A 25,987-nucleotide genomic window follows, 5' to 3' on the forward strand; every position below is an offset into this window, starting at 1 on the left:
CTTCTGGTGTGTGCATGTTAAATAGTGTGTGTACATGCACGCACACACACATGTATATGCACACGCACACATATATACTGAAGTAGGTGGAGCCTGGGGGAGCAGTCCAGCTGTATGAATATGAACAGTGCCATAGCAAACCATGGGATCCAGTCTGTACCCACATCGGTTTCCCTCTACCGTTTCAACTGCCACATTAGAGAATAAAAGGCTGAGGGGCTGGATAAATTGAAACAAGCACTTAGTGTAAATGTGAACAGTATAAATATTATGTGTTGTCATAAAAGAAAATGCTACATCTAATTGATTTGAACCCCTAAACGGTGAGACAAAATAGCATAAAATAAGGCCTCTTACAGCTACGTCAGGCAAAACAAAACAAGTTGCGCAAACAAATGTGGAGAGGCGAAAACACAAAAAATTTGCTATTAAGGCTGTGTCAGCCGTGGTCATTAAGGCCGGGTGCTCACGATCTGGAAAGCGCTGTCGTCTATTGTATGCAGGCAAATCTGCATGTGTTCACTGAACCGTGCAGATTCACTACATTTAATACATACTATTGATGTCATTTCTCTTGCAAAGACTCCTGTCTCCGCAAGAGAATTTGCCATGCTGCGGTCCGGAAAGAAGCGCTGCATGTCCGTCTCCATGGGTGAGCCGCATGCGTCTGTGGTCGCATAGTAGACATCAAACCCGCAGCAACTCCAGATCATGGGCACATACTAGTAATGAGCGTGTGTACTCGTTGCTCGGGTTTTCCCGAGCACACTCTGGTGGTCTCTGAGTATTTATGACTGCTCAGAGATTAAGTTTTCATCACCTCAGCAGCATGATTTACAGCTAGTAGCCAGCTTGATTACATGTGGGGATTACCTAGCAACTGTAAATCACTCAGCTGCCATGATGAAAACTAAATCTCCGAGCAGTCATAAATACTCGGAGGTCACCCAAGCGTGCTCAGGAAAACCCGTGCAGCGAGTATACACGCTCATCACTAGCACATACCCTTAGGGGTTAATGCATGTTTCTGCTCTCTGTTGTGCTTAGATGAATCTCCCAAACTATTAACCCCTTAGTGACGGAGCCAAATTTTTTAAATCTGTCCAATGTCACTTTGTGGTAATAACTCTGGAACGCTTCAACAAATCCCAGTGATTTTGAGATTGTTTTTTTTTTTCGTGACACATTATACTATGATAATGGAAAATTTAGGTTGATATTTTTTTTATAAATAAAGACAAAACATATCAGAAATTTGAGAAAAAATTTAAAATTAGCTATTTTAAAACTTTAAATGATTATCCCTTTTAATCTACCGTATTTTCCGGCGTATAAGACGACTTTTTGACCCCTAAAAATTGTCCCAAAAGTCTGGGGTCGTCTTATACGCCGGGTACGGCGTGTGCAGGGAGCGATCCTGGATGTCGGCGTGTGGTTCCCAGGGTCTGGAGGAGAGGAGACTCTCCTTCAGGCCCTGGGATCCATATTCATGTAAAAAATGAAGAATAAAAATAAAAAACATGGATCTACTCGCCCTCGGACGGCCCCTGGCTCACAGCGCTGCTAGCGTCTCCCTCTGTTCCTTAGGAATGCAGTAACGGAGGGAGACGCTAGCAGCGCTGTAAGCCAGGGGCCGTCCCTGCAATAGTGCATGATTGCTCACAAAACGAAAACAGTAATTTGGCTGTTTTGTTTTTTTTTTTTTTTCTTCCCCCTGAAGTCCTTTCTTTGCTCTCATCCTTATTCTTTTTGTTGTGGCACCAAAGCATCATTTCCAGGGACCTGTTTGAGAAGCTTATTGTTTGATAATGCGATGCCCATGTCCAGCAGCTGTTCACTTGCATCCTATTGTGCTCACGTCTTCAGCTAGCAATGAATGGGCCATATGTTGTACCCCTCAGCCCAATTTCGGAAGCCATGAAGGGGCTAATGTCTTGGTTTTGCGCCTACACTTGGGTTATATTGACCTGTGGATTCTGACTTTGTTTTTTATTTTAACATTTTCCTAGCAAAGTTGTTTTTTATGCAAATACAGTAATGGAAGACCATCCTCAAACTCAGCCGTGTCATTTGTAGAGGGTTAGATTCTTGCATTAATCATAGTAACATAGTAACATAGTTAGTAAGGCCGAAAAAAGACATTTGTCCATCCAGTTCAGCCTATATTCCATCATAATAAATCCCCAGATCTACGTCCTTCTACAGAACCTAATAATTGTATGATACAATATTGTTCTGCTCCAGGAAGACATCCAGGCCTCTCTTGAACCCCTCGACTGAGTTCGCCATCACCACCTCCTCAGGCAAGCAATTCCAGATTCTCACTGCCCTAACAGTAAAGAATCCTCTTCTATGTTGGTGGAAAAACCTTCTCTCCTCCAGACGCAAAGAATGCCCCCTTGTGCCCGTCACCTTCCTTGGTATAAACAGATCCTCAGCGAGATATTTGTATTGTCCCCTTATATACTTATACATGGTTATTAGATCGCCCCTCAGTCGTCTTTTTTCTAGACTAAATAATCCTAATTTCGCTAATCTATCTGGGTATTGTAGTTCTCCCATCCCCTTTATTAATTTTGTTGCCCTCCTTTGTACTCTCTCTAGTTCCATTATATCCTTCCTGAGCACCGGTGCCCAAAACTGGACACAGTACTCCATGTGCGGTCTAACTAGGGATTTGTACAGAGGCAGTATAATGCTCTCATCATGTGTATCCAGACCTCTTTTAATGCACCCCATGATCCTGTTTGCCTTGGCAGCTGCTGCCTGGCACTGGCTGCTCCAGGTAAGTTTATAATTAACTAGGATCCCCAAGTCCTTCTCCCTGTCAGATTTACCCAGTGGTTTCCCATTCAGTGTGTAATGGTGACATTGATTCCTTCTTCCCATGTGTATAACCTTACATTTATCATTGTTAAACCTCATCTGCCACCTTTCAGCCCAAGTTTCCAACTTATCCAGATCCATCTGTAGCAGAATACTATCTTCTCTTGTATTAACTGCTTTACATAGTTTTGTATCATCTGCAAATATTGATATTTTACTGTGTAAACCTTCTACCAGATCATTAATGAATATGTTGAAGAGAACAGGTCCCAATACCGACCCCTGCGGTACCCCACTGGTCACAGCGACCCAGTTAGAGACTATACCATTTATAACCACCCTCTGCTTTCTATCACTAAGCCAGTTACTAACCCATTTACACACATTTTCCCCCAGACCAAGCATTCTCATTTTGTGTACCAACCTCTTGTGCGGCACGGTATCAAACGCTTTGGAAAAATCGAGATATACCACGTCCAATGACTCACCGTGGTCCAGCCTATAGCTTACCTCTTCATAAAAACTGATTAGATTGGTTTGACAGGAGCGATTTCTCATAAACCCATGCTGATATGGAGTTAAAGAGTATTCTCATTGAGATAATCCAGAATAACATCCCTCAGAAACCCTTCAAATATTTTACCAACAATAGAGGTTAGACTTACTGGCCTATAATTTCCAGGTTCACTTTTAGAGCCCTTTTTGAATATTGGCACCACATTTGCTATGCGCCAATCCTGCGGAACAGACCCTGTCGCTATAGTCACTAAAAATAAGAAATAATGGTTTATCTATTACATTACTTAGTTCTCTTAGTACTCGTGGGTGTATGCCATCCGGACCCGGAGATTTATCTATTTTAATCTTATTTAGCCGGTTTCGCACCTCTTCTTGGGTTAGATTGGTGACCCTTAATATAGGGTTTTCATTGTTTCTTGAAATTTCACCTAGCATTTCATTTTCCACCGTGAATACCGTGGAGAAGAAAGTGTTTAATATGTTAGCTTTTTCCTCGTCATCTACAACCATTCTTTCCTCACTATTTTTTAAGGGGCGAGTAAACCCTTTCAGTTTTGCCTGCTGTACTTTAGCCTTGATTGTTCAATTTGTCTATGGTGTTTGCTTTATATATTTAAAAAAAATGTACATAGGTGTGTGTGTGTATATATGTATATGTGTGTGTGTGTGTGTATGTATGTATATATATATATATTTTGTGCTCCCCATCAGCCCTTTAAGATTCTGTTTTCTTAAATGTCATGCGGCTTCATACTTGGGCGAAAAACTACTGTTGGTGCACCTGCAAGGACTTAAATGCTTTAGAGCTTGTAAGTGCTGCTCTGAAACAAGCCATATAATTGTATCTGGCCAGTTTCAGTTCCTCTGCACTTCTCCAATACTATCAACTTGAACTGTCAATCTTAAAGGGAAGGTGCCACATTTTATTTTTTGTATTAAAAATGACTGTTTATATAAACAATTATTTTTAATACAAATTTACATTTTTTAGCTAACTTTTTTTTTTCCAGCCACTGGGCGCCGCCATTTTGCTTTGCAAGTGTAGCTGCACGACACTTACACTATGCAAATACGGCAGCCCTGGGCATAGAGATCTGCGGTCAGCATCCGACCCTATATTTTGCATTGAGCTGCTCCCTGCTGTGATCTGGCCATGCCCCCTGAACCATCCACACCACAGCAGAGGCAGGAGATCGGCGCCATCTTTCTGGAGCTCAGTGCATCTGTGAGCTCCACTTGAGAGCCCTGCTGTTATAGGAGGAGGAGACAAAGGACTGCACAGGAGGGAGAAAGGAGCAGCGCCGGCAGCAAGTGAAATAATATTGGCGGGGGAGAGGTAATCTAATCCTATCCTTTGTGATGCTGACTCTGAGCAGTGTATCTCCTCCTATGTGTGTTACTGTGCTGACTGTGTATCTAATCCTGTCCTGTGTGATGCTGTCTGCTGAGCTGTGTATCTAATCCTCTCCTGTGGGATACTGTGTGCTGAGCCGTGTATCTAATCCTACCCTGTGTGATACTGTGCTGAGATGTGTATCTAATCCTATCCTGTGTGATACTGTGTGCTGAGCCGTGTGTCTAAACCTATCCTGTGTGATGCTGTGCTGAGACGTGTATCTAATCCTCTCCTGTGGGATACTGTGTGCTGAGCCGTGTGTCTAATCCTCTCCTGTGGGATACTGTATGCTGAGCCGTGTATCTAATCCAACCCTGTGTAATACTGACTGAGCTGTGTATCTAATGCTCTCCTGCGTGATATTGTCTGCTGAGCCGTGTATCTAATCCTATCCTGTGTGATACTTTGCTGAGCTGTGTATCTAATCCTGCTATGTGTGATACTAACTGCTGGGCCGTGTATCGAATTCTCTTCTATGCACTCCTCTCCCCCATGTTGTGTGATCTATATGGCGGTATTATGTGATATGATATTGTGAGAACACTGGTGGTATGTGAGATCTATATGGCGTCGTTATGTGTGAAGTATATGGCGGTATTGTGTGATCTATATGGCGGTATGTGAGAACACTATGGCATCGTTATTTGTGATCTATATGGTGGCATTATGTGAGAACTATAGGATAGTATTATGTGAGAACACTATGGCAGTATTATCTTCAGAAAGCGGACCCATTCTATGGTGGTTCTGGCTGAGCACCTGCACGCGGGTCTGGGGTAATAGAGGGGACAGCATGACCTCCAGTTAGGTGTAGTCAGGGGAGGGCTGGTGAGGTAGCTGAAGAGAGGGGTCTCATTTTTATTGTTACTATATGGCTACATTTCCTTCCCAGCGTCACCCCGGACTGCGCCTGTCGCCTCGCTTTCACACATTGCCAGGACAGGATGGAGAAGACAGGATCTGAGGAGGGGAATGGGGTCTGCATGCAAAGTCTGGATCAGACCAGGCCATCAATCCGCAGAAATGTTTCCTGGATTTCTGTGGAGCAGACGGTCCATCCATGTGTATAAAAGACAGCGCTCTATGTACAATCCCTGGCTGCTCCGCGCACCAAACAGGGGGCCCCTATAGACCAGCACACTGCTCTCCTGAAATACTCTGTGCTGCTGTCACCCTGCTCCCTCCACCACATATCTCCCAGAATCCTTGCTGCCTGCCATCCTCGGTGACTGTCTACTTGTCAGTATAACTTTGCAGTCACCAACAAAATGGCTTCTCACTGGGTTCACAGCCATGTCAGCAGACTCTGCCCATATTTACTGCAGTGCAGTAATGTGAGCTAGTTGTACACTAGGTTTTTGTCAAATTTCATTAGCTGCTCCCCCTAGTGTTTAAAAGTGGAAATGCCAAACCTCTTAAAATTATTTTTCATATTTTACTAAATTATAGACAAATTATATTATTTTTTTAAGAAAATTTAAACATTAATTCTTTACATTTTTTTCAATCGCTGGAATGTTTTTTTATTTTTTTATGGCACCTTCCCTTTAAGGAGCGCATTGCCCCTGGCCAGCATTATGGCCAGAAAGCTGAGGAGCAATGTACTCTACTTAAAAAATAAATAAATACATCCAACCCCTGTGTGAAGATAACTTTTCACCAGTTTGAGCATGTTACACTGGCCACAGTATGGATTAGTAGCTGCACAGCTAAGTAAAGGGTTTTATTTTATAATTGCTCCTTTGTTCATCCGTTGTGGAAATATATGCTTGCAACATTTAGGGAATAATTAATGTAAGGTTTAACTTGATGTTGCCAGTTTTGTCTTTGGGTGTGTGCACTCCTTCCCTTGCAGGAGGGTGACCAATTATAAGCAGGCAGGGGCAAATCAAGTACACCCTCCTCCTCTCACTGATCTCATCCGCTTCTGTGTAGAGACTGAGCAGAGCGGAGTTATGCATCATTACCAGCACTTCCAGATCTCATCCTCCTGATGTTGGCTCTTACCTCTCCCTCTACTCTAATTACTGTGAGATGAGACCTGGCAATGATGGGTAACTTGGCTCTCTGTATCATGCAAAAAGGATAACATTACATACATAAGCATGCATTAGAATACAAATGATAATGCTTTACCCATTTTTTAATAAATGTAAATACACCAAACACATCCTTCCCCCCCCTCCAATAACAAGAAAACCTCCCCCAATGTCTCCCAAATCCCTTGTCCATTTGGATCTAGCCATCAATGGGTGTCGATCCAAAAACGTATCCAGCAGTCCCCTGAAAATTAGCTATATAAGACCCCTAGTACCCCTCTGTGTACCAAGTATATTCAACATAATGTCACTCTGTATCACTATCGGTGACAACCTCCACTGTCTAGAGAATGCGTGTCGCAGCTGTAGATACTGGTAGAACTTAGTATGCTCCAAAGGGAACTCTTTCCTGAGGGTTTCAAATGTTTTAAATGTGTATCATGCACTTTTTAACAAGGACAACACAAAGATAGGAATTTTTATAACTGCTTTCTTTTTTTTTTTTTTTTTCTTCACATAACTCCGCTCTGCTGTTTTTCTACACAGTAGCTGCAGAGATCAGTGAGAAGAAAGGAGTGCTTTTTTTTTTTTATAATCCTGTGTTGCTGCCTGCTTATGATTGGTCAGCCTCATGCAGGGGAAAAGTACACACTACTAGAGACAAATATAGTAAAACCCCATTGAACTATAAAAAAAAAATAAAAAAATAAAAATGATTAGTTAAGTTCTGCACCTACTACTTTACCTTGATGCAGCCAGATTAACATGCTCAACCTGGTGTAAGATCCTCTTTAGAGGGAACCTGTCAAGTCAAAAAACACTATTAACCTGCAGATTAATAGCTTTCTAAATCTGTGCGGCTACCGCACTGAATACCTGGCTACTAGGTAGAAATTGACTTTATTCCTCCCAACATCCTCCAGCTTTCAGTTAGAGGCCTGGCTTCAGTCACCACTCAGTGCAGATTGAGCAGCAGCTGTAACAGCTTGGTACTGTACCTCTTAAAGGGATCCTGTCAGCAGGATTGTGCACAGTAACCTACACACACTGTCAGGTCGGCGCCGTTATACTGATTACATTGATGTCTTGGTTGATGAAATCCTTCTTGTGGTTGTTTCTTAACCTTTTATTTTCCGTTTTGAGTTAATGGTATGCCCATTCCCCGGGGCGGCCTGTGGGGGGTCTTCATGTGGTGCTCTGATTAGGTATTCATAATGCAGACTACTGACAGGTCACTGATCCCTCACTGACCTGCCCCCTACATAATGAATATATGTACATACTGCAAAAAAACCCCTTCTGCAGGCAGGTGCCGGCCGTGGCTGCTCCAATATAATCGCATGGTTAGTATCCTAGTAATAACTGTTCTTGATATTGAGAGTGTGCAAAAAACAATTGCGCAGGCAGCACCATCTTGGAGGTGTACATTTTTTTTCCTTCTCCAACAAGATGGCGCTCCCTGCTCAATAGCAGCTATTGGATCTCTATACACACCTATAGCTGCTACTGTGCAGGCACGGTGGGCACTATTTTTCATATTGATTTTTTTTTTTTTGTACTTGCTCAAGAACAGTTATTACTAGGCCCCTAAAATGCGATTATACTGCAGTGCAGATGCCACGGCCGGCACCTGCCTGCAGAAGGTTTTTTTTTTTTGCAGTATTTACATATATTCAGTATGTAAACTATGGGACAGGTCAGTGAGGGATCAGTGACCTGTCAGCAATCTGCATTATGAATTTATAATACGTGCACCACATAAAGACCCCCCTTCCACAGGCCGCCCCGAAGCATGAGCATATCATGAACTCAAAACGGAAAATAAAGATTAAACAACAACCACAAGATGGATTTCATCAACCAAGGTATCATTTTATTCAGTATAACGACACTGTAGGTTACTGTGCACAATCCTGCTGACAGGTTCCCTTTAAATCCCTTTTTAAGTTGTTTGCTTTACTTATTTTGTACCTGTTAATAATTGCACTTTTCTGTTTGAAAACGTACGTTCCCAGTTCTGGATTCCAGTTACCAGACAACTGGAGCATAAATGAATGTTACACATTTACAACTAAGCTCTTAAGTGCATACTAAATGGCAGAATATAGATTAACTACAAGTAAGAATTCTGCTGGCTTCTTTATAGAACAGATAAGTATAGTAAAAAAAAGAAAAAGCAAGAACTTAAAATTGATGCATATAGTTAGTTTCTCAACTTAACATTTCAACTTCGAAATTGTATGAAAAAGTGACCGTTCTAATGGGGAAATGTCATGAGAGCGATTTCAGTTAAATTGCCTACAACCCTCATAAAGGATTTATCCATCACTCGTTCAACCCTTTCTCATTCCCCACACTTGGCCCCGATATTCTACTTTGGTGCCGTTCCTTTGTTGTCACCACTTGCGGTCCCGGGGCTCTCGTTCAATTGCATGACACGTGATACCCAATCAGCGCTGATGTTACTGTACCCCGCCTTCAAAAATATTGAACATGAAGATGAAGTCAGATTTCAACTGCAGCCTGGACTTCTGCTTCATGTGCCGTTTGTCTGAAGGCGGAGACAGTAACGTCAGCGCTGATTGGGCACCTGTAACTGCGCGAGAGCCCCGAGACCGTGAGTGCTCACACTGCAGGAACAGTGTCGGCACGGGAGGGGAGTAAAAAAAAAAAAAAGCCTATAATCTGGGGCTGAGCGTGGAGAATGAGAAGTTGTCCTAGTATCGGACAACCACTTTAACAGCTAGTGGCCTGTGGTGACCTACTGCAATAATACTACAGAATGTAACTGTATCCACAAGATGCCCTCTCAAGGTGTAAAATGGTAATTACATCGCAATCGGGGCTAATGGCATGTGTCTTCAGAAACCAGCACTGTGAGTAGCATCATGGCATGTATTATTTTTCTCATACGGCAGCCTTTACTTTTAAAGGTGTTCTTTAGGCAAATTAAGTTATTGCCCTAGCCTCAGGATAGGTTATCAATATCCCATTTACACCGACACTGATAAGCTGCAGTTCTGACAGTGGCCAGATGTAGATCTTGAACAGTGCCATTCGTTGATGGTGCCGTGGGTCGGAACCCCAACAATCGGATATTGATGACATATCCTTATAGAAAGGTCAACAAAAACATTGGCGTGGAGAACCTCATGAAGTTCATAATCATTACTACGCACTACACTCATCAGTGACTTATTAGCTCTTTGTAATTCAGTCCATTGAGTGTTAACCTTCTTCTGAATTCATTTTATGGGACTCTACTTTGGAGGTTTTCCTGTAATAGAAAGTGATGTCATATCATTTGGTAGCAGTCCTTACCATCTACCGTACCTGAATTAGGAGACTCCGCTGTTCTCGAGCACATCCTATGCAAGGATCTGGAACAGACCTGCCATGCAGAAAATGACTGCCTGTGCTGTTCTCCCTCATTCTGAGAATATGTGGCCTTCTCACAACTCTTATCCTAGCCATACGCTATTGCTTGCTATCATAGGAACATTCCTGCCTGTATGTTTCATCCCACCAGTACATCACCTTATCTGACAGCCTATTCAACAGATAATGACTTACGGTTTCTATTTGGTGTAGTATGACTTCCTAGATGGCGGGTTTATTCACAAGTAAAAATTAAATTAAAATTCCAATTTTATGTTTGACTAAATTGAAAAACCTGTAAGCATACTCAGGTTTTGCTTCAATTTTGGTTGTGCCTTACACACACACACACACACACACACACACACACACACACACACACACACACACACACACACACACACACACACATATATATATCTCTCGATTATCAGTCCAGTAGTGTTAAGTGTTTTACTGTTTTCTGTACAATTTGTTACTGTTTTAAGTGAACCTTAAGTTTATTAGATTAGATTTGTATCATAGAGAACGTTTATCATTTCATACAGTTTTCAAAAATGGCACTTTATTTATAATTTTTCAGGAGATAAATCTCCCCCTAAACTTGAACCATCTGATGCATTACCTCTACCGTCAAACTCGGAGACTAATTCAGAACCGCCAACCCTCAAACCAATAGAACTCAATCCAGAGCAGAGTAAACTATACAAAAGAGTCACATTTGATAATGAATTACATAGCACTACTGTTCAGGATGAAATGGTAAATGGACACAATTCAGAACATTTACTAAAGGACAGTAATCTAAGTGATTCGACAGATTGTGAAGTAGCGGAGTCCTCAGCTGATGTAAACAGACGTACATCCATTCTCTTCCACAATTCAAAAAGTGTAAGCCCCCAAAAGCCGGCAAAGAACAATGAAACCCAGCCAACTTCACCACAGCTAGGGCCCAAAACCTTTTTGTCTGTAGTCCTTCCAAGGTTGGAAACACTACTGCAGCCAAGAAAAAGGTCAAGGAGCTCGTGTGGAGATTCGGAACATGACGTCGAGTCCCCCGTAAAGCGCTTGGATTCAGGTAAATACATTCATTTACTTCTCCAATAATCATTTAAGTTTTATTATCATGGATGCTATAGACCAATGCAGAGCATAAGATTTCTGTAGTTTTTTACTTTTATGTTCTTGAGGTCATTAACATTTTAACTGTGTTGTCACCTGCTCATTTGACAAGCAATTTTCTGACTGACTTTTCCCATCTCTTGCCTCCTAACATGCTGATTAAAGCCGCATCCTTTGTGCATGAAATATGGCATCTTTCTGTAGCTTTTCCCTGTTTATTTTACATCTGCATGTAATATACTTTGGTACATCCTCATCAATTCTTTGTTTCTTAATGTGTAATGCGCTGTTAACTTTATGGTGCTGTACATATGAAATCCAGAGGGGGTTGACTATATAATATGCACACGCGTTATAGACCGCAAGTACAATAAACATGACCTTAATAAATAACAGACCACTACATCAGAAATACAGACCTTTGCCTCCAGGGATCACAATCTACAAAAATCACACTGGAGTTGTGTAGTAAAGAATAGTTTTAAAGTTTCTTTTACAAGGTCTGTTTTGCTGGAGAAGTAAGTTATAGGAAATCGGTCAGTAGGACAACCTTCCTAAGCCTTCCATAGGAAGATGTAGGTCACAGAAAGTTGAATAAATTGATACCTTGATATCTGCGATCTGATGTCTTATTCTAGAGCAGTCTGTGTTTTACTCATATGCAAATGAGCTGTTAAGATCTATGGGCTGGACACTGATCTGTATGAGAATCTGCCCCCAAAGCTTACCGTATTTTTTGGATTAGTAGACTCACCTTTTTCCTCCAAAGTTCGAAAATTACAATTAATGAATTACGGTACTTAACTCTAAAGTTTTGTGGCTCATTAGGATAAGTAAATTGTCAAGTGACGTATACATGTTGACATGTTCTTCATCTGTCTGTACCTCATTTTGAAGAAACCCTCACAGTCCAACCAAGTTCTATGTGGTTTACTAGAATTAAAGGGAACCTGTCACACCAAAAATCGAAGATGAGCTTCGGCCACTGGCATCAGGTGCTTAACTACAGCATTCTGTAATGCTGTAGATAAGCCCCTGATGTATCCTGAAAGATGAGGAAAAAACGGTTATATTATACTCACCCACGGGCAGTTCCGCTGCAGTCCGGGTCCGATGGGTGTCGCGGTCCGGGGCCTCCTATCTTCTTACGATGTCGTCCTCTTGTCTTCATGCCGCAGCTCCGGCGCAGGCAACTTTGTCTGCCCTGTTGAGGGCAGAGCAAAGTACTGCAGTGCGCAGGCGCTGGGAAAGGTCAGAGAGGCCTGGCACCTGCGCACTGCAGTACTTTGCTCAACCGCCCCTGGGTGAGTATAATCTAACCTCTTTTTCTCATCTTTTAGGATACATCGGGGTCTTATCTACAGCATTACAGAATGCTGTAGATAAGCCCCTGATGCCAGTGGCCGCAGCTTATCTTCCATTTTTGGGGTGACAGGTTCCCTTTAAATAAATTAGGAAAAGGATGCTGCTTTTGGATTTCGCCCCATTTGGCTACAACAGACCAGGCTGAATGAAGCAGAGTAGAGAGAATAGTGTCTTCATAGAGTATTTGTAGAGTATTGGTTGCAATCTATGGAGAATGGATTTAATCTGAATTGCACTGTAAGAACAGGTTTTGATGTTTATTATGCAAAAAGATAAGGAGATCATCTAATTTTTTTTCTGCTAACCATATCAGCAGCCCTATGTAAAATCCAGTGTGGCGTAACCCCTCTTTGCTAATTTTAGTTTTGAAATTGGATAATTCATTAGAAAGCCTATAATTATCTTTGTAGTTCCTTTTAATTCTTGTAAATTCCCCCACCAGTATAGCCTTTGTAGTATGCTTGGGATGACTACTAGATGCATGAAGAGTAGACTTGCCAGACAAAGGTTTGGAAAAAGTGGATGTAGTAATTTTATCATAACACCATTCAGTTGAAGATCCCAAAAAGAAATGTGAACCATCATTGGCTAAACTAGTGATGTCCTTTTGGGAGAATTATTTGTATGTTCCTGACAACCTATTTTAGTCTGTGTTCTGGTGTGGCAGATACATCGATGATATGCCGTCTGGAGGGGGATGTGTCATACCCTAATTCATGCAGCATCTCGATAATCATTGTAATCTTTATTTTTAAATTTGATCCCACGCACATTTTGTTTTTGGATCTTCACCTGAAAGGTGTTAATAATGTAATAATTTTATCCACTTTATCTATATCTTTGCCTGGCAATGCTATTTTTCATGCATCTAGTAGTTATCCCAAGAATACTACAAAAGCTATACCGTTGGGGGGAATTAAAAGGAACTGCAGCGATAATGATAGACTTTGTAATGAATTATCCAATTCCTAAACTAGGTGTTATTCCCCTTGGATTTTAGCACAATAACTACCTATGACGTATAGGTACATCAAACTTCGCCTCCCTCCTTATTGATGCGGTCTACGACTCTGAGCCCCTAGCTTTTCAGGCACATGACAGCTGAACCACCCATGGCTGTTAGTTACCATGTTAAATGCCACTGTCAATTTGACAGCGGCATTTAATTAGTGCTTACCGGAAATGACCCACAAACCCCGCCCATTGTCGCCCTGGTCTCATGATCGCGGGGCACCGATGGGTTGGCATGACAGCCAGGATCTTCAGAAGACCCCTGTGCTTTTCAATGCAGATCTCCTATGGAGATGATCATTTACTGCTATACATACAGGTGCTTCTTACAAAATTAGAATATCATCAAAAAGTTAATTTATTTCAGTTCTTCAATTCAAAAAAGTGAATCTCTTATATTATATAGTAATTACAAACTGTGATCTATTTCATGTGTTTATTTCTGTTCATGTTGATTATGGCTTACAGCCAATGGAAACCCAAAAGTAATCTCAGTAAATTAGAATATTTTGTAACTCCAGCTTGAAAAATGATTTTAAAATCCGAAATGTTGGCCTACTTAAATGTATGTTCAGTAAATGCCCTCAATACTTGGTTGGGGTTTCTTTTGTATCAGTATGGCATGGAGGCCATCAGCCTGTGGCACTGCTGAGGTGTTATGGAAGCCCAGGTTGCTTTGATAGCAGCCTTCATCTCGTCTGCATTGTTGGGTCTGGAGGCTCTCCTTAACCTCATGACAATACCCTATAGATTCTCTATGGGGTTACGGTCAGGTGAGTTTGCTGGCCAATCAAGCACAGTGATACTGTTGTTTTTAAACCAGGCATTGGTACTATTGGCTCCAAAAAAGCTTGTCGGCAGAAGGAAGCATGAAGTACTCTAAAAAAAATTTCCTGTCAGATGGCTGCATGACTTTGGTCTTGATAAAACACAGTGGACTTACACCAGCAGATGACATGGCTCCCCAAACCATCACTAATTGCGGAAACTTCACACAAAACCTCAAGCAGCTTGTATTGTGTGCTTCTCCACTTTTCCTCCAGGCTCTGGAACCTTGGTTTCCAAATGCAAAATTTACTTTCATCTGAAAACACCTTGGACCACTGAGCAACAGTCCAGTTCTTTTTCTCCTTTGCCAGGTAAGACTTTTCTGGCGTTGTCTACTGATCATGAGTGTCTTGGCACAAGGAATGCGACACTTGTAGCCCATGTCCTGGCTATGTCTGCGTGTGGTGGCTCTTGAGGCAATGACAACAGCAGCAGTCCCCTCCTTGTGAATCTCCCCCAAATTTTTGAATTACCTTTTCTTAACAATCCTTTCAAGGCTGCAGTTATCTCGGTTGCTTGTGCACCTTTTCCTATCACACTTTTTCCTTCCACTCAACTTTCCATTAATATGCTTGGATTCAGCACTCTGTGAACAGCCAGCTTCTTTAGCAATGACCTTTTGTGGCTTACCCTCTTTGTGGAGTGTCAATGACTGCCTTCTGGACATCTGTCAAGTCAGCAGTCTTCCCCATGATTGTGGAACCTACTGAAACAGGCTAAGGGGCCTTTTTTTAAGCACTTGGGAAGTCTTTGCCGATGATTTTGTTAACTATTCTAATTTACTGAGATGACTTCATGGGCTGTAAGCTATAATCATCAATATTAACAAAAATACACTTGAAATGGATCACTGTTTGTAATGACTCTATATAATAAGTTTCACTTTGTGTTGAAGAACTCAAATATATAAAATTTTGATATTCTAATTTTGTGAGAAGCGCCTGTTGATTATTGCAGCTTCAGGTCTCCTACAGAGACTATTGAAATGGGTGGAAAAAAAAATTCAAATCCCCCTGCTTTTACCCCATTCAAAATAATAAAAAAAAAACACATTTTGCTAACGCTGGGTTCAGAAACACCCTATCAAATTATAAAGTCATTTAATCCGATCGGAAAACTGCATAACATGAAATAACCATAACTTCAGAATTATGTTTTTTGGTCACCACAAGATGGCAATAAAATGCAATAACAGGCAATCAAAACATTGTATTTACCTCAAAATGGTACCAACAAAACTGTCAGCTCAGCACACAAACAAATAAGCCCTCACCAAGTCCCAGATCCCGAAAAAGGCTGGAGTCCCACTTGCTGTATGAAAAATCGGTCCAATTCTCTCGGCCGAGAATCGCACCAATGTTCTCTGTATGTTGATTCGTATGTAGTCCGTTTGCAATGCAATGATGCGATTTACATTTGGCTTTACATTTGTCACTGCTGTTCTTCATTGAATTTTATGGCTCAATGGGCTGAAATGAGAATGTGTGTGTATTTCTCGCAAGTCACACTGATGGTCCGTGTGGTGTCCGTTTTTTTCTCTCGCACCCATAGACTTGTATTGGTGAGACTTGGCCGATATAAGCTGCAAATCGCAGCATGTTGTGATTTCACTCGTACGAGATAAATGATGGGAGCTGCCCCATAGATTAAGTGATCCGAGGGCTATGCAGTTTTTTGTTTTTCCTCACACAGGACTCGTCCGTATAATTCTCTAGTGTGACTCCAGCCAAATAGACTCTACAGGGCTTGAAAAATGGCGCTTTTTTTTTTTTTTTTTTTTTTTTTTTTTTTATAATACAAACCTTGGAATTTTTTTTTTGTCACCACTTTCATTGAAAAAGAACTTATACGTGTTTGATATCTACTAACTCGTAATGACCGGGAGAAACATGTCAGGTTAGGTTTAGCATTTTGCGAACATGGTTAAAAAAACAAAAACTGTTATGGAATTGCACTTTTATTGAAATTTCACAGCGCTTGGAATTTATTTTTCCTTTTTTCCAGTACACTATATGGTATAATCAAAGGTGTCGTTAAAAAGTACAACTCGTCCCACAAAAAACAAGCCCTCATATGGCCATACTGATGGAAACCTAAAAATGTTATGGCTCTGGGAAGAACGGGAGTGGAAACACAATAACTGAAAATCCCAAGGTTTTGAAGAGGTTAAATGTGGCTTGCAAGGAAGGGAGAGATCCATCTACATGCAGTCCATAAAATCTACAGTTTTTTTTATTTTTTAAACATGGCAAGTACTTCATGCACCTTAGCATAGGTGTGAGCTGGGGATAACAGGTGTGAGAGAACTCTAAATGCGTTTTGAACGCTACCTGCGTTCTTATACCCGGCTGCTACATGGCTAGTAGAAAAAAATCGAGATGATCATCTTATCCCTTTTCACAATAAACATTCCTAAACATCAAAACCCGTCCTTTCTCTGCAATTCAGATTAAATGCATTCTCCATAGATTGCTACCAATACTATACGAGGACATTATTCTCTCTACTTCATTCAGCCTGTTCCGTTGTGGCCAAAGGGGGGAAATCCATAAGCCGCATCCTCTCCCTAATTTATTTAATTCTAGTAAACCACATAGAACTTGGTTGGACTGTGAGGTCTTCTTCAAAAGTGGAACAGACAGATGAAGAACGTGTTACTTGACATTTTACTAATCCTAATGAGTCGCAAGTCTTTAGAATTAAGTCCTGAATTGTAATTCTCTTATTGTAGACTACATCATAATACTGTGTGTTGTGTAAAAAAAATGTAAGTCTGCTGTACCTGTAGATGATTAAAAGTGCCGGTTTCTGAACATTTTTCTGATTTTAGCACTGTAACGAATTCTCACATGCGTCTAGACACGTCAGTGACAGACTACATCTTTGCAGTGTTGTCTCTTTCGATTATAAACTGAGGTGGAGGCACTAGGAAACGCCTGCTTACCATGTGAGGAGTTCTGGATTTTCAACCTGGGCACTTGTTGCCCGGATGGGCTTAAAGAGATTTTCTCATGAACAGATTTTTAATCGATAGATCTTGGGAAGAATAATAATTTCCACAATTGAATGTGTTTATATAAAATGTTGCTGTGCTGAGATAATATAAAAGTGTCCCTGCTGTGTACTGTGTAATGGCTGTGTCTGACCGTACAGGTACATAGTCTGATCATACCACAGCTCCTGGGCAGGGGAGAAGCAAAAGAATATTTGTGAAAACGTATATACAGTCTAAAAAAAAATAATATATTCGCATACCTCTGTGTTCATCATCTCATTAAATACATTTACATCTGACCGGCTTGATTTTCCTGCAGTTGCCTGCGCCCCCGACAACCAATGTGCGAAAATTTCACACGGGCCAACTAGTATCAGATGTTTTACAGAAATGTAAAAATTTTTTAGCAATTTTCAAACTTTGATTATTCCTTTAAAGGGAATGTGTCACCTACATTTTTGTATATGCTCTAGATAACACCCCCCCCCCCCCCATGTAACCTGAAAGATAAGAAAAGCAAGTTAGATTATACTCACCTGGGTGCGGTCCGATGTGCGTCGCGGTCCGGCGCCTCCCATCTTCATACGATATTGTCATCCTCCTTGCTTCTGTTGCGGCGCAGGCGTACTGATCTGCACTGTTGAGGGCAGCGTAATGTACTGCAGTGTGCCTCTCTGACCTTACCCGGCACCTGCGCATTGCAGTACTTTGCTCTGCCCTCAACAGGGCCGATCAGTACGCCTGTGCAGGAGCCGCAGCAGGAAACAAAGAGGAGGACATCATCGTATGAAGATGGGAGGCGCCGGACCTGCGACACCAACCGGACAAGGACCGCCCCTGGGTGAGTATAATCTAACTTGTTTTTCTTAGCCCACGATGTAACCTGAAATATATCTACAACATTACAGAATGCTGTAGATAAGCCCCTAATGGTGGTGGCCGAAGCTTATATACGAAAAAGTAGGTGACAGATTCCCTTTAATCCGGATAGTCATACAACAGAAAACCATTAATAAATAACATTTCCCTCATCTCTGCTTAACATCTGCACCATTTGTAAAATGTTATTTTAATTCGTTAGCATTTTAGGAGGTTTAAAAATGTAGCAGCAATTTTTCAACACATATTTTTAAGGAGCTATCCAGGTTTCAAGTGACTTTTAGGGGCCCTATATATTGAAATGCCCCGAAAAGTGATACCATTTTAAAAACCGTACCCCTCAACATATTAAAAACTGCTGTCAGTTCATTAACCCTCCAGGTGATTTTCAGGAGGTCATGCAAAGTGACATGACTGGAATGGAAAAGTGTATTTACCACCTAAATGTCACTAACTTCTGAGCAGGTTACAACAGCCAGGAGACTCTAAGGTCGCTATTTTGCCATGAATTGCCATTTCAGACACAAGAACCACACAATCATGATCTTAGGGTACCAATAGGGATAAAGAGGAAACCCCCAAACTCTGTTAACCATTTATGATTTAGTCACGATTTACAGCAGCATCCAAGGGGTTAAACGGATAAGGTCGGTGCCAACACTAATCGTGGCTGATGCAGCACGTTGTCAGCTATAGTGTACAGCCGACAGATGCTGGATTGTGTCATGTATGGGGATGCTAGTCTCTTATATCTCAGGTCAGTAAAAAGAAGAATTGGCGGTCATTGAATATTTTTCCACTGCGAGCTTCCCCCAGCAATTGTTAACCAGTTAAATGCCACTGTCAAACTTTGACAGCGTCATTAACCATTCGCTGGCATGGGGGCCTCCTCCAACTTGTAACACCAAAAACAAGTCCTCAAACATCTTTTTAATCAGAAGAAAAAAATGTATGGCTCTTGGAAGGATTGGAGTAAAAACGAAAAACAAAAAAGCAGATATTGGCTATGTCAGGAAGAGGTAACAACTCATTCATCCATAACAAAAAGCTGGATTTCTCCGGAATAAGAAATCAGATCAGTAGACTGCTTAGGATGGTTGATCCCACTGCCAGATTTCCTGGAAGAGAGTATTGGGGCGGTATGGTAGAGAAGGTGGTAAGCTATTTCGGACTGTCTTAGTGTGAGTAGAGCAGAGGTGGGCATGCTTCATCTCCACTTTATTCATTGTGCGGAACCCCGTTCTCAAAACTGGTGAGATCCCCAGACCCCCAACAATAAGTTTTGCGCTATCCTATAGGATACAAACCATTTAATCCCTTAAGGTACCGTCACACTCAGCGACGCTCCAGCGATATAGACAACGAGCCGATCGCTGCAGCGTCGCTGTTTAGGTCGCTGTAGAGACGTCAAACACAGCAACTCCAGAATGATGCAGGAGCGATCCAGTGACGTAACGGCAACTCACTTATCGTTCTCGCTGGTTGTTGGCTCCATGTAAAACATTGCTGGCATCGTTGCTTTTGCTGTCAATCACGACGATACACGCCGACCTGACGACCAAATAAAGTTCTGGACTTCTAGCTCCGACCAGCGATGTCACAGCGGGATCCAGATCGCTGCTGCGTGTCAAACACAATGAGATCGTTATCCAGGACGCTGCAGCGTCACAGATCGCTGTCATTCTCGTTGGAAAGTTGCTGAGTGTGAAGGTACCTTTAGTGACAGGGCCAATTTGGTACTTATTTACCAACTCAATTTTTACAATTCTGACCACTGTCACTTTGGTTATAGCTCTGGAACACTTCAACGGATCCCGCTGATTCTGAGACTGTTTTTATTTTCATGACATTGTACTTCTTCTTAGTGGTAAAATTTCATCGATATAACTTGCATTTATTTATGAAAAAAACGGAAATTTTCCAAAAATATTTCAATTTTCAAACTTTTTGTACCCTTAAATCAGAGTTGTCACACAAAATAGTTAATAAATAACATTTCCCACATGTCTACTTTACATCAGCACAATTTAGGAAACATTTTTGTTAGGACATTATAAGGGTTAAATGTTAACCAGCGATTTCTCAGTTTTCCAACAAAACCTTTTTTTTTTTTTTTTTTTTTTTTAGGGACCACCTCACATTTGAAGTTAGTTTGGAGGAGGTCAATATAACAGGAAATACCTAAAAGTGGCACCATTCTAAAAACTGCACCTCTCAAGGTGCGCAAAAACCACATTCAAGAAGTTTATTAACCCTTCAGGTGCTTCACGAGAACTAAAGCAGTGTTTAAGGAAAAAAATTAACATTTTTACTTATTTTTTTTCTTCACAAAAAATTTACTTTGGAACAAATTTTTTATATTTTAACCCCTTTCTGTCATATGACGTACTATCCCGTCGAGGTGGGGTGGGCCCGTATGACCACCGACGGGATAGTACGTCATACGCGATCGGCCGCGCTCACGGGGGGAGCGCGGCCGGGTGTCAGCTGACTATCGCAGCTGACATCCGGCACTATGTGCCAGGAGCAGTCACGGACCGCTCCCGGCACATTAACACCTGGCAGACTGCGATCAAACATGATCGCAGTGTGCCGGCGGTACAGGGAAGCATCGCGCAGGGAGGGGGCTCCCTGCGTGCTTCCCTGAGACCCCCGGAGCAACGCGATGTGATCGCGTTGCTGCAATGGGTCTCTTTCCTCTCCTCCCTGCAGCCGGCCCGGATCCAAAATGGCCGCGGCATCCGGGTCCTGCAGGGAGGGAGGTGGCTTACAAAGTGCCTGCTCAGAGCAGGCGCTTGGTAAGCCTGCAGTGCTGTAAGTCAGATCGCTGATCTGACAGTGCTGTGCAAACTGTCAGATCAGCGATCTGTGATGTCCCCCCCCCCCCCCGGGACAAAGTAAAAAGGTAAAAAAAAAAAATTTCCACATATGTAATTAAAAAAAAAAAAAAAATTCCTGAAGAATGAAAAAATATTATTCCCATAAATACATTTCTTTATCTAAATAAAAAAAAATACAAATACACATATTTAGTATCGCCGCGTCCGTAACGACCCAACTTATAAAACTGTCCCACTAGTTAACCCCTTCAGTAAACACCGTAAGAAAAAGAGGCAAAAAACGCTTTATCACACCGCCAAACAAAAAGTGGAATAACACGCGACCAAAAAGAGATATAAATAACCAAGGTACCGCTGAAAACGTCATCTTGTCCCGCAAAAAACGAGCAGCAAAAAAATAAAAAAGTTAGTCTTGAGAATAAAGCGATGCCAAAATAATTATTTTTTCTATAAAATAGTTTTTATCGTATAAAAGCGCCAAAACATAAAAACATAAACATATACATATAACATATAAAAACATAAAAAAAGATATAAATGAGATCGCTGTAATCGTACTGACCCGAAGAATAAAACTGCTTTATCAATTTTACCAAACGCGGAACGGTATAAACGCCTCCCCCAAAAGAAGGGGGCTAGGGTTGGGGCTTAAGTCAGGGTTAGGGTTGGGGCTAAAGTTAGGGTAAGGGTTGGGGCTAAAGTTAGGGTTTGGGCTAAGGTTAGGGTTTGGATTACTTTTACGGTTGGGATTAGGGTTTGGGTTAGGGGTATGTTTGGATTAGGGTTTCAGTTAGAATTGGGGGTTCCACTGTTTAGGCACATCAGGGGCTCTCCAAACGCGACATGGCGTCCGATCTCAATTCCAGCCAATTCTGCGTTGAAAAAGTAAAACAGTGCTCCTTCCCTTCCGAGCTCTCCCATGCGCCCAAACGGGTTTACCCCAACATATGGGGTATCGGCGTACTCGGGACAAATTGGACAACTTTTGGGGTCCAAGTTCTCTTGTTACCCTTGGGAAAATAAAAATTTGGGGGGCTAAAAATCATTTTTGTGGGGGGAAAAAAAAGATTTTTTATTTTCACGGCTCTGCGTTGTAAACTGTAGTGAAACACTTGGGGGTTCAAAGCTCTCAAAACACATCTAGATAAGTTCCTTAGGGGATCTACTTTCCAAAATGGTGTCACTTGTGGGGGTTTTAATGTTTAGCCACATCAGGGGCTCTCCAAACGCAACAAGGCGTCCCATCTTAATTCCAGTCAATTTTGCATTGAAAAGTCAAATGGCGCTCCTTCCCTTCCGAGCTCTGCTATGCGGCGTACTCAGGACAATTTGCACAACAACTTATGTGGTCCAATTTCTTCTCTTACCCATGGGAAAATAAAAAATTGGGGGTGAAAGATCATTTTTGTGAAAAAATATGATTTTTTATTTTTGCGGCTCTGCATTATAAACATCTGTGAAGCACTTGGTGGGTCAAAGTGCTCACCGCACATCTAGATAAGTTCCTTAGGGGGTCTACTTTCCAAAATGGTGTCACTTTTGGGGGGTTTCAATGTTTAGGCCCATCAGGGGCTCTCCAAACGCAACATGGCATCCCATCTCAATTCCAGTCAATTTTGCATTGAAAAGTCAAATGGCGCTCCTTCCCTTCCGAGCTCTGCCATGCGCCCAAATAGTGGTTTACCCCCACATATGGGGTATCAGCGTTCTCAGGACAAAAATAAAACAAATTGGAGCTGAAGTAAATTTTTTGTGAAAAAAAGTTAAATGTTCATTTTTATTTAAACATTCCAAAAATTCCTGTTAAACACCTGAAGGGTTAATAAACTTAAATGTGGTTTTGACCACCTTGAGGGGTGCAGTTTTTAGAATGGTGTCACACTTGGCTATTTTCTATCGTTGACCCCTCAAAATGACTTCAAATGTGATGTGGTCCCTAAAAAATATTGGTGTTGTAAAAATGAGAAATTGCTGGTCAACTTTTAACCCTTATAACTCCCTAACAAAAAAAAATTTTGGTTCCAAAATTGTGCTGATGTAAAGTAGACATGTGGGAAATGTTACTTATTAAGTATTTTGTGACATATCTCTGTGATTTAATTGCATAAAAATTCAAAGTTGGAAAATTGCAAAATTTTCAAAATTTTCGCCAAATTTCTATTTTTTTCACAAATAAACGCAGGTAATATCAAAGAAATTTTACCACTATCAAGAAGTACAATATGTCACGGGAAAACAATGTCAGAATCGCCTAGATCCGTTGAAGCGTTCCAGAGTTAGAACCTCATAAAGGGACAGTGGTCAGAATTGTAAAAAATGGCCCGGTCATTAACGTGCAAACCACCCTTGGGGGTAAAGCAGAGCACAGCGGTGACGTCCCCGCTGTGCTCTGCTTTACGGCCGGCCAGCGCTGACACAGTGCAGGGAAGCTGAGGCCGGGGGACAGACACCGGAATGTAAGTATGTACTGTTTTTTTTTTTTTTAACTTTTACAATGGTAACCAGGGTAAACATCGGGTTACTAAGCGCGGCCCTGCGCTTAGTAACCCGATGTTTACCCTGGTTACAAGTGAAGACATCGCTGAATCGGCGTCACACACGCCGATTCAGCGATGTCAGCGGGTGATCCAGCGACGAAATAAAGTGCTGGCCGTCTAGCTCCAACCAGCGATCTCACAGCAGGATCCAGATCTCTGCTGCGTGTCAAACACAACGATTTCGCTATCCAGGACGCTGCAACGTCACGAATCGTTATCGTTCTAAAGTCGCTCAGTGTGAGGGTACCTTTAGAATTGCCCAGGTGATAATTGAATCACCTTCACAGGCAATAATTCCTACTAAGGAAATCCTGAAAACATGACCTGTTGGTGGCTCTTGAGGACTGGAGTTGGGGAACACTGCAGTGTAATCCATGCCACTCGTGGCAGGATCCAGCTTTTTAACCCCTTAAATGCCTGTCAAACACTGGCTTAAAGGAGTGTTTGGTTCAGGCACCCCACACCACCTCTAACAATCACCACAGTCATGAGGTATCACTGGATGCCTGTGAAGGACCCCATGGCTGCCTTCTTTGTACCCCTTTGAAACCTCATAGGTTATCATTTTGCTTAGAATACTGATCCAAAGACGTACTGATAGGGCTCACACTCTAAATTCCCTATCAGGGACAGTGATGATAATGTGTGCAAACTGTAAAGCGCCGCGTAATATGTTAGCGCTATATAAAAATAAAGATTAGCATGTTTTTTAGCCTTTTTCATTGAGGACTTGAAACCCAATTGCTCCTTTAAAAAAAAATAAAAAATACGGTAGAGTAGGCATTAAAATAAAAATAAAATGACCCTTAAAATAAATAGGAATGGTAGAATTGCTATTATGCAAATTCAATGAAAAGCAGCCAATATGTCATATGTACCCCACAATGTTACCAATAACTACAGCTATGGTAAAATGAACGGTGTAGTTAAAAATCAACCTGCAAAAAGGAAAAAATTATTAGTTATGTCGATGGAAAAATAATAAAAAGTTTAATCACTGTTGGAAGAAGGGGAGGGGGAAATTAAATTGTAAAAATTTAAAATTGGCCTTGCAGGGGGGCGTGGCCTGAGTGTCCATGTGAGCGGACGTGCGGCAGAGAGCTCCCGCTGCTGTGCATTATAAAATCCTGTATAGCCGCCGCTGAACGGCTCCAGGGGAGGCTTACCGTCTGCGGGGTGACCCAGAGAGCTCGGCGGTGCTGAGCGGTAGCTCCGTGAACGGAGAGAATGACTAGGAGAAGGCAGAAGGACGCGGGAGCCGGGGATGCAGGCGCAAGCCAAGATGGCGCCGATGCAAGGGAGATGGCGGATAAAGAGAACGCCGCATGTAAGAAACGCATGGAGGTGGCGGCAAAGCTTCAGCAGTTTGTAAGAGTGGAGGCTGCAGAGGAGGAAACCGGAGCTGATACAGAGGAGGAGGAAGAGAACTCAGCAGGAGAGCATGAGGTACAACAGGGGAGACAGGAGAACAATATGGCGGTGGCAGTAGGGGGATCTGAGGACATGGCGCCAGAAGCTGAGCCTACCCTGAGAGACGTTTTTGCGTTGGTTTCTGAATGTAAACAGTCTCTGACCCAACAGATACAGGAGGTTAAGGGGGACACAGCCCAGATAAACGCAGCCATGCAGAAGATTGACAAACGTGTGGGGGAGGTAGAGGAGAGAGTGAGCACTACAGAAGATCATATAGTGCAGCTGCAAAAGTCTGAGAAGAAGTTCACTCAAGCAATAGCTGAATTGGCAGCAAAAAATGAGGATCTTGAGAATAGGTCCAGAAGAAATAATATACGCATAGTGGGCATCCCTGAAAAAGCTGAAGGAAGGAATCCAACTGAGTATATTGAAAAATGGCTGTTAGAGACTTTTGGAGATACGGTGCTGACAAGTGTTCGCGGTGGAGAGAGCGCATAGGGTCCCACCGAAACCACCTGTCCCTGGAGCGAATCCCCATACCATGCTCGCCAAAATCCTAAATTACAGAGACAGAGACATTATCCTGAGGAAGGCCAGAGACATGACGGATCTGACAGTTGAAGGCCAAAGAATTGCGATTTACCCAGACTATTCTGCCCTGGTTCAGAAACAACGGATGATGTTCACGGGTATCAAGAGACGGCTGAGGGAGTTGGGAGTGCAGTACTCCATGATGTTTCCAGCAAGACTGAGGGTGGTGGCGTTTGAGAAAATTCACTTTTTTCAGAAGCCGGAGGAAGCAACTCAGTGGATTGACATTAATGCTAAAAGGCTTAAAG

General features: G+C 42.0%; 1 protein-coding gene across 4 annotated transcripts in view; it reads left to right on the forward strand.

Moving 5' to 3' along the window:
• BRD1 (bromodomain containing 1) overlaps positions 1–25,987 on the forward strand; it is an 82,659-nt gene that overhangs the window by 24,748 nt on the left and 31,924 nt on the right. For 3 of the 4 annotated variants that reach the window (XM_069764974.1, XM_069764975.1, XM_069764976.1), the window contains exon 8: positions 10,742–11,236. The exons of the other annotated variant lie outside the window; for it this stretch is intronic. In XM_069764974.1, coding sequence (XP_069621075.1) covers positions 10,742–11,236 — 495 coding nt within the window. The remainder of the gene's footprint in view (positions 1–10,741; positions 11,237–25,987) is intronic. 4 annotated transcript variants of the gene reach the window in all.

This window comes from Ranitomeya imitator, chromosome 4, assembly GCF_032444005.1.
Source record: "Ranitomeya imitator isolate aRanImi1 chromosome 4, aRanImi1.pri, whole genome shotgun sequence".
NCBI lineage: Eukaryota > Metazoa > Chordata > Amphibia > Anura > Dendrobatidae > Ranitomeya > Ranitomeya imitator.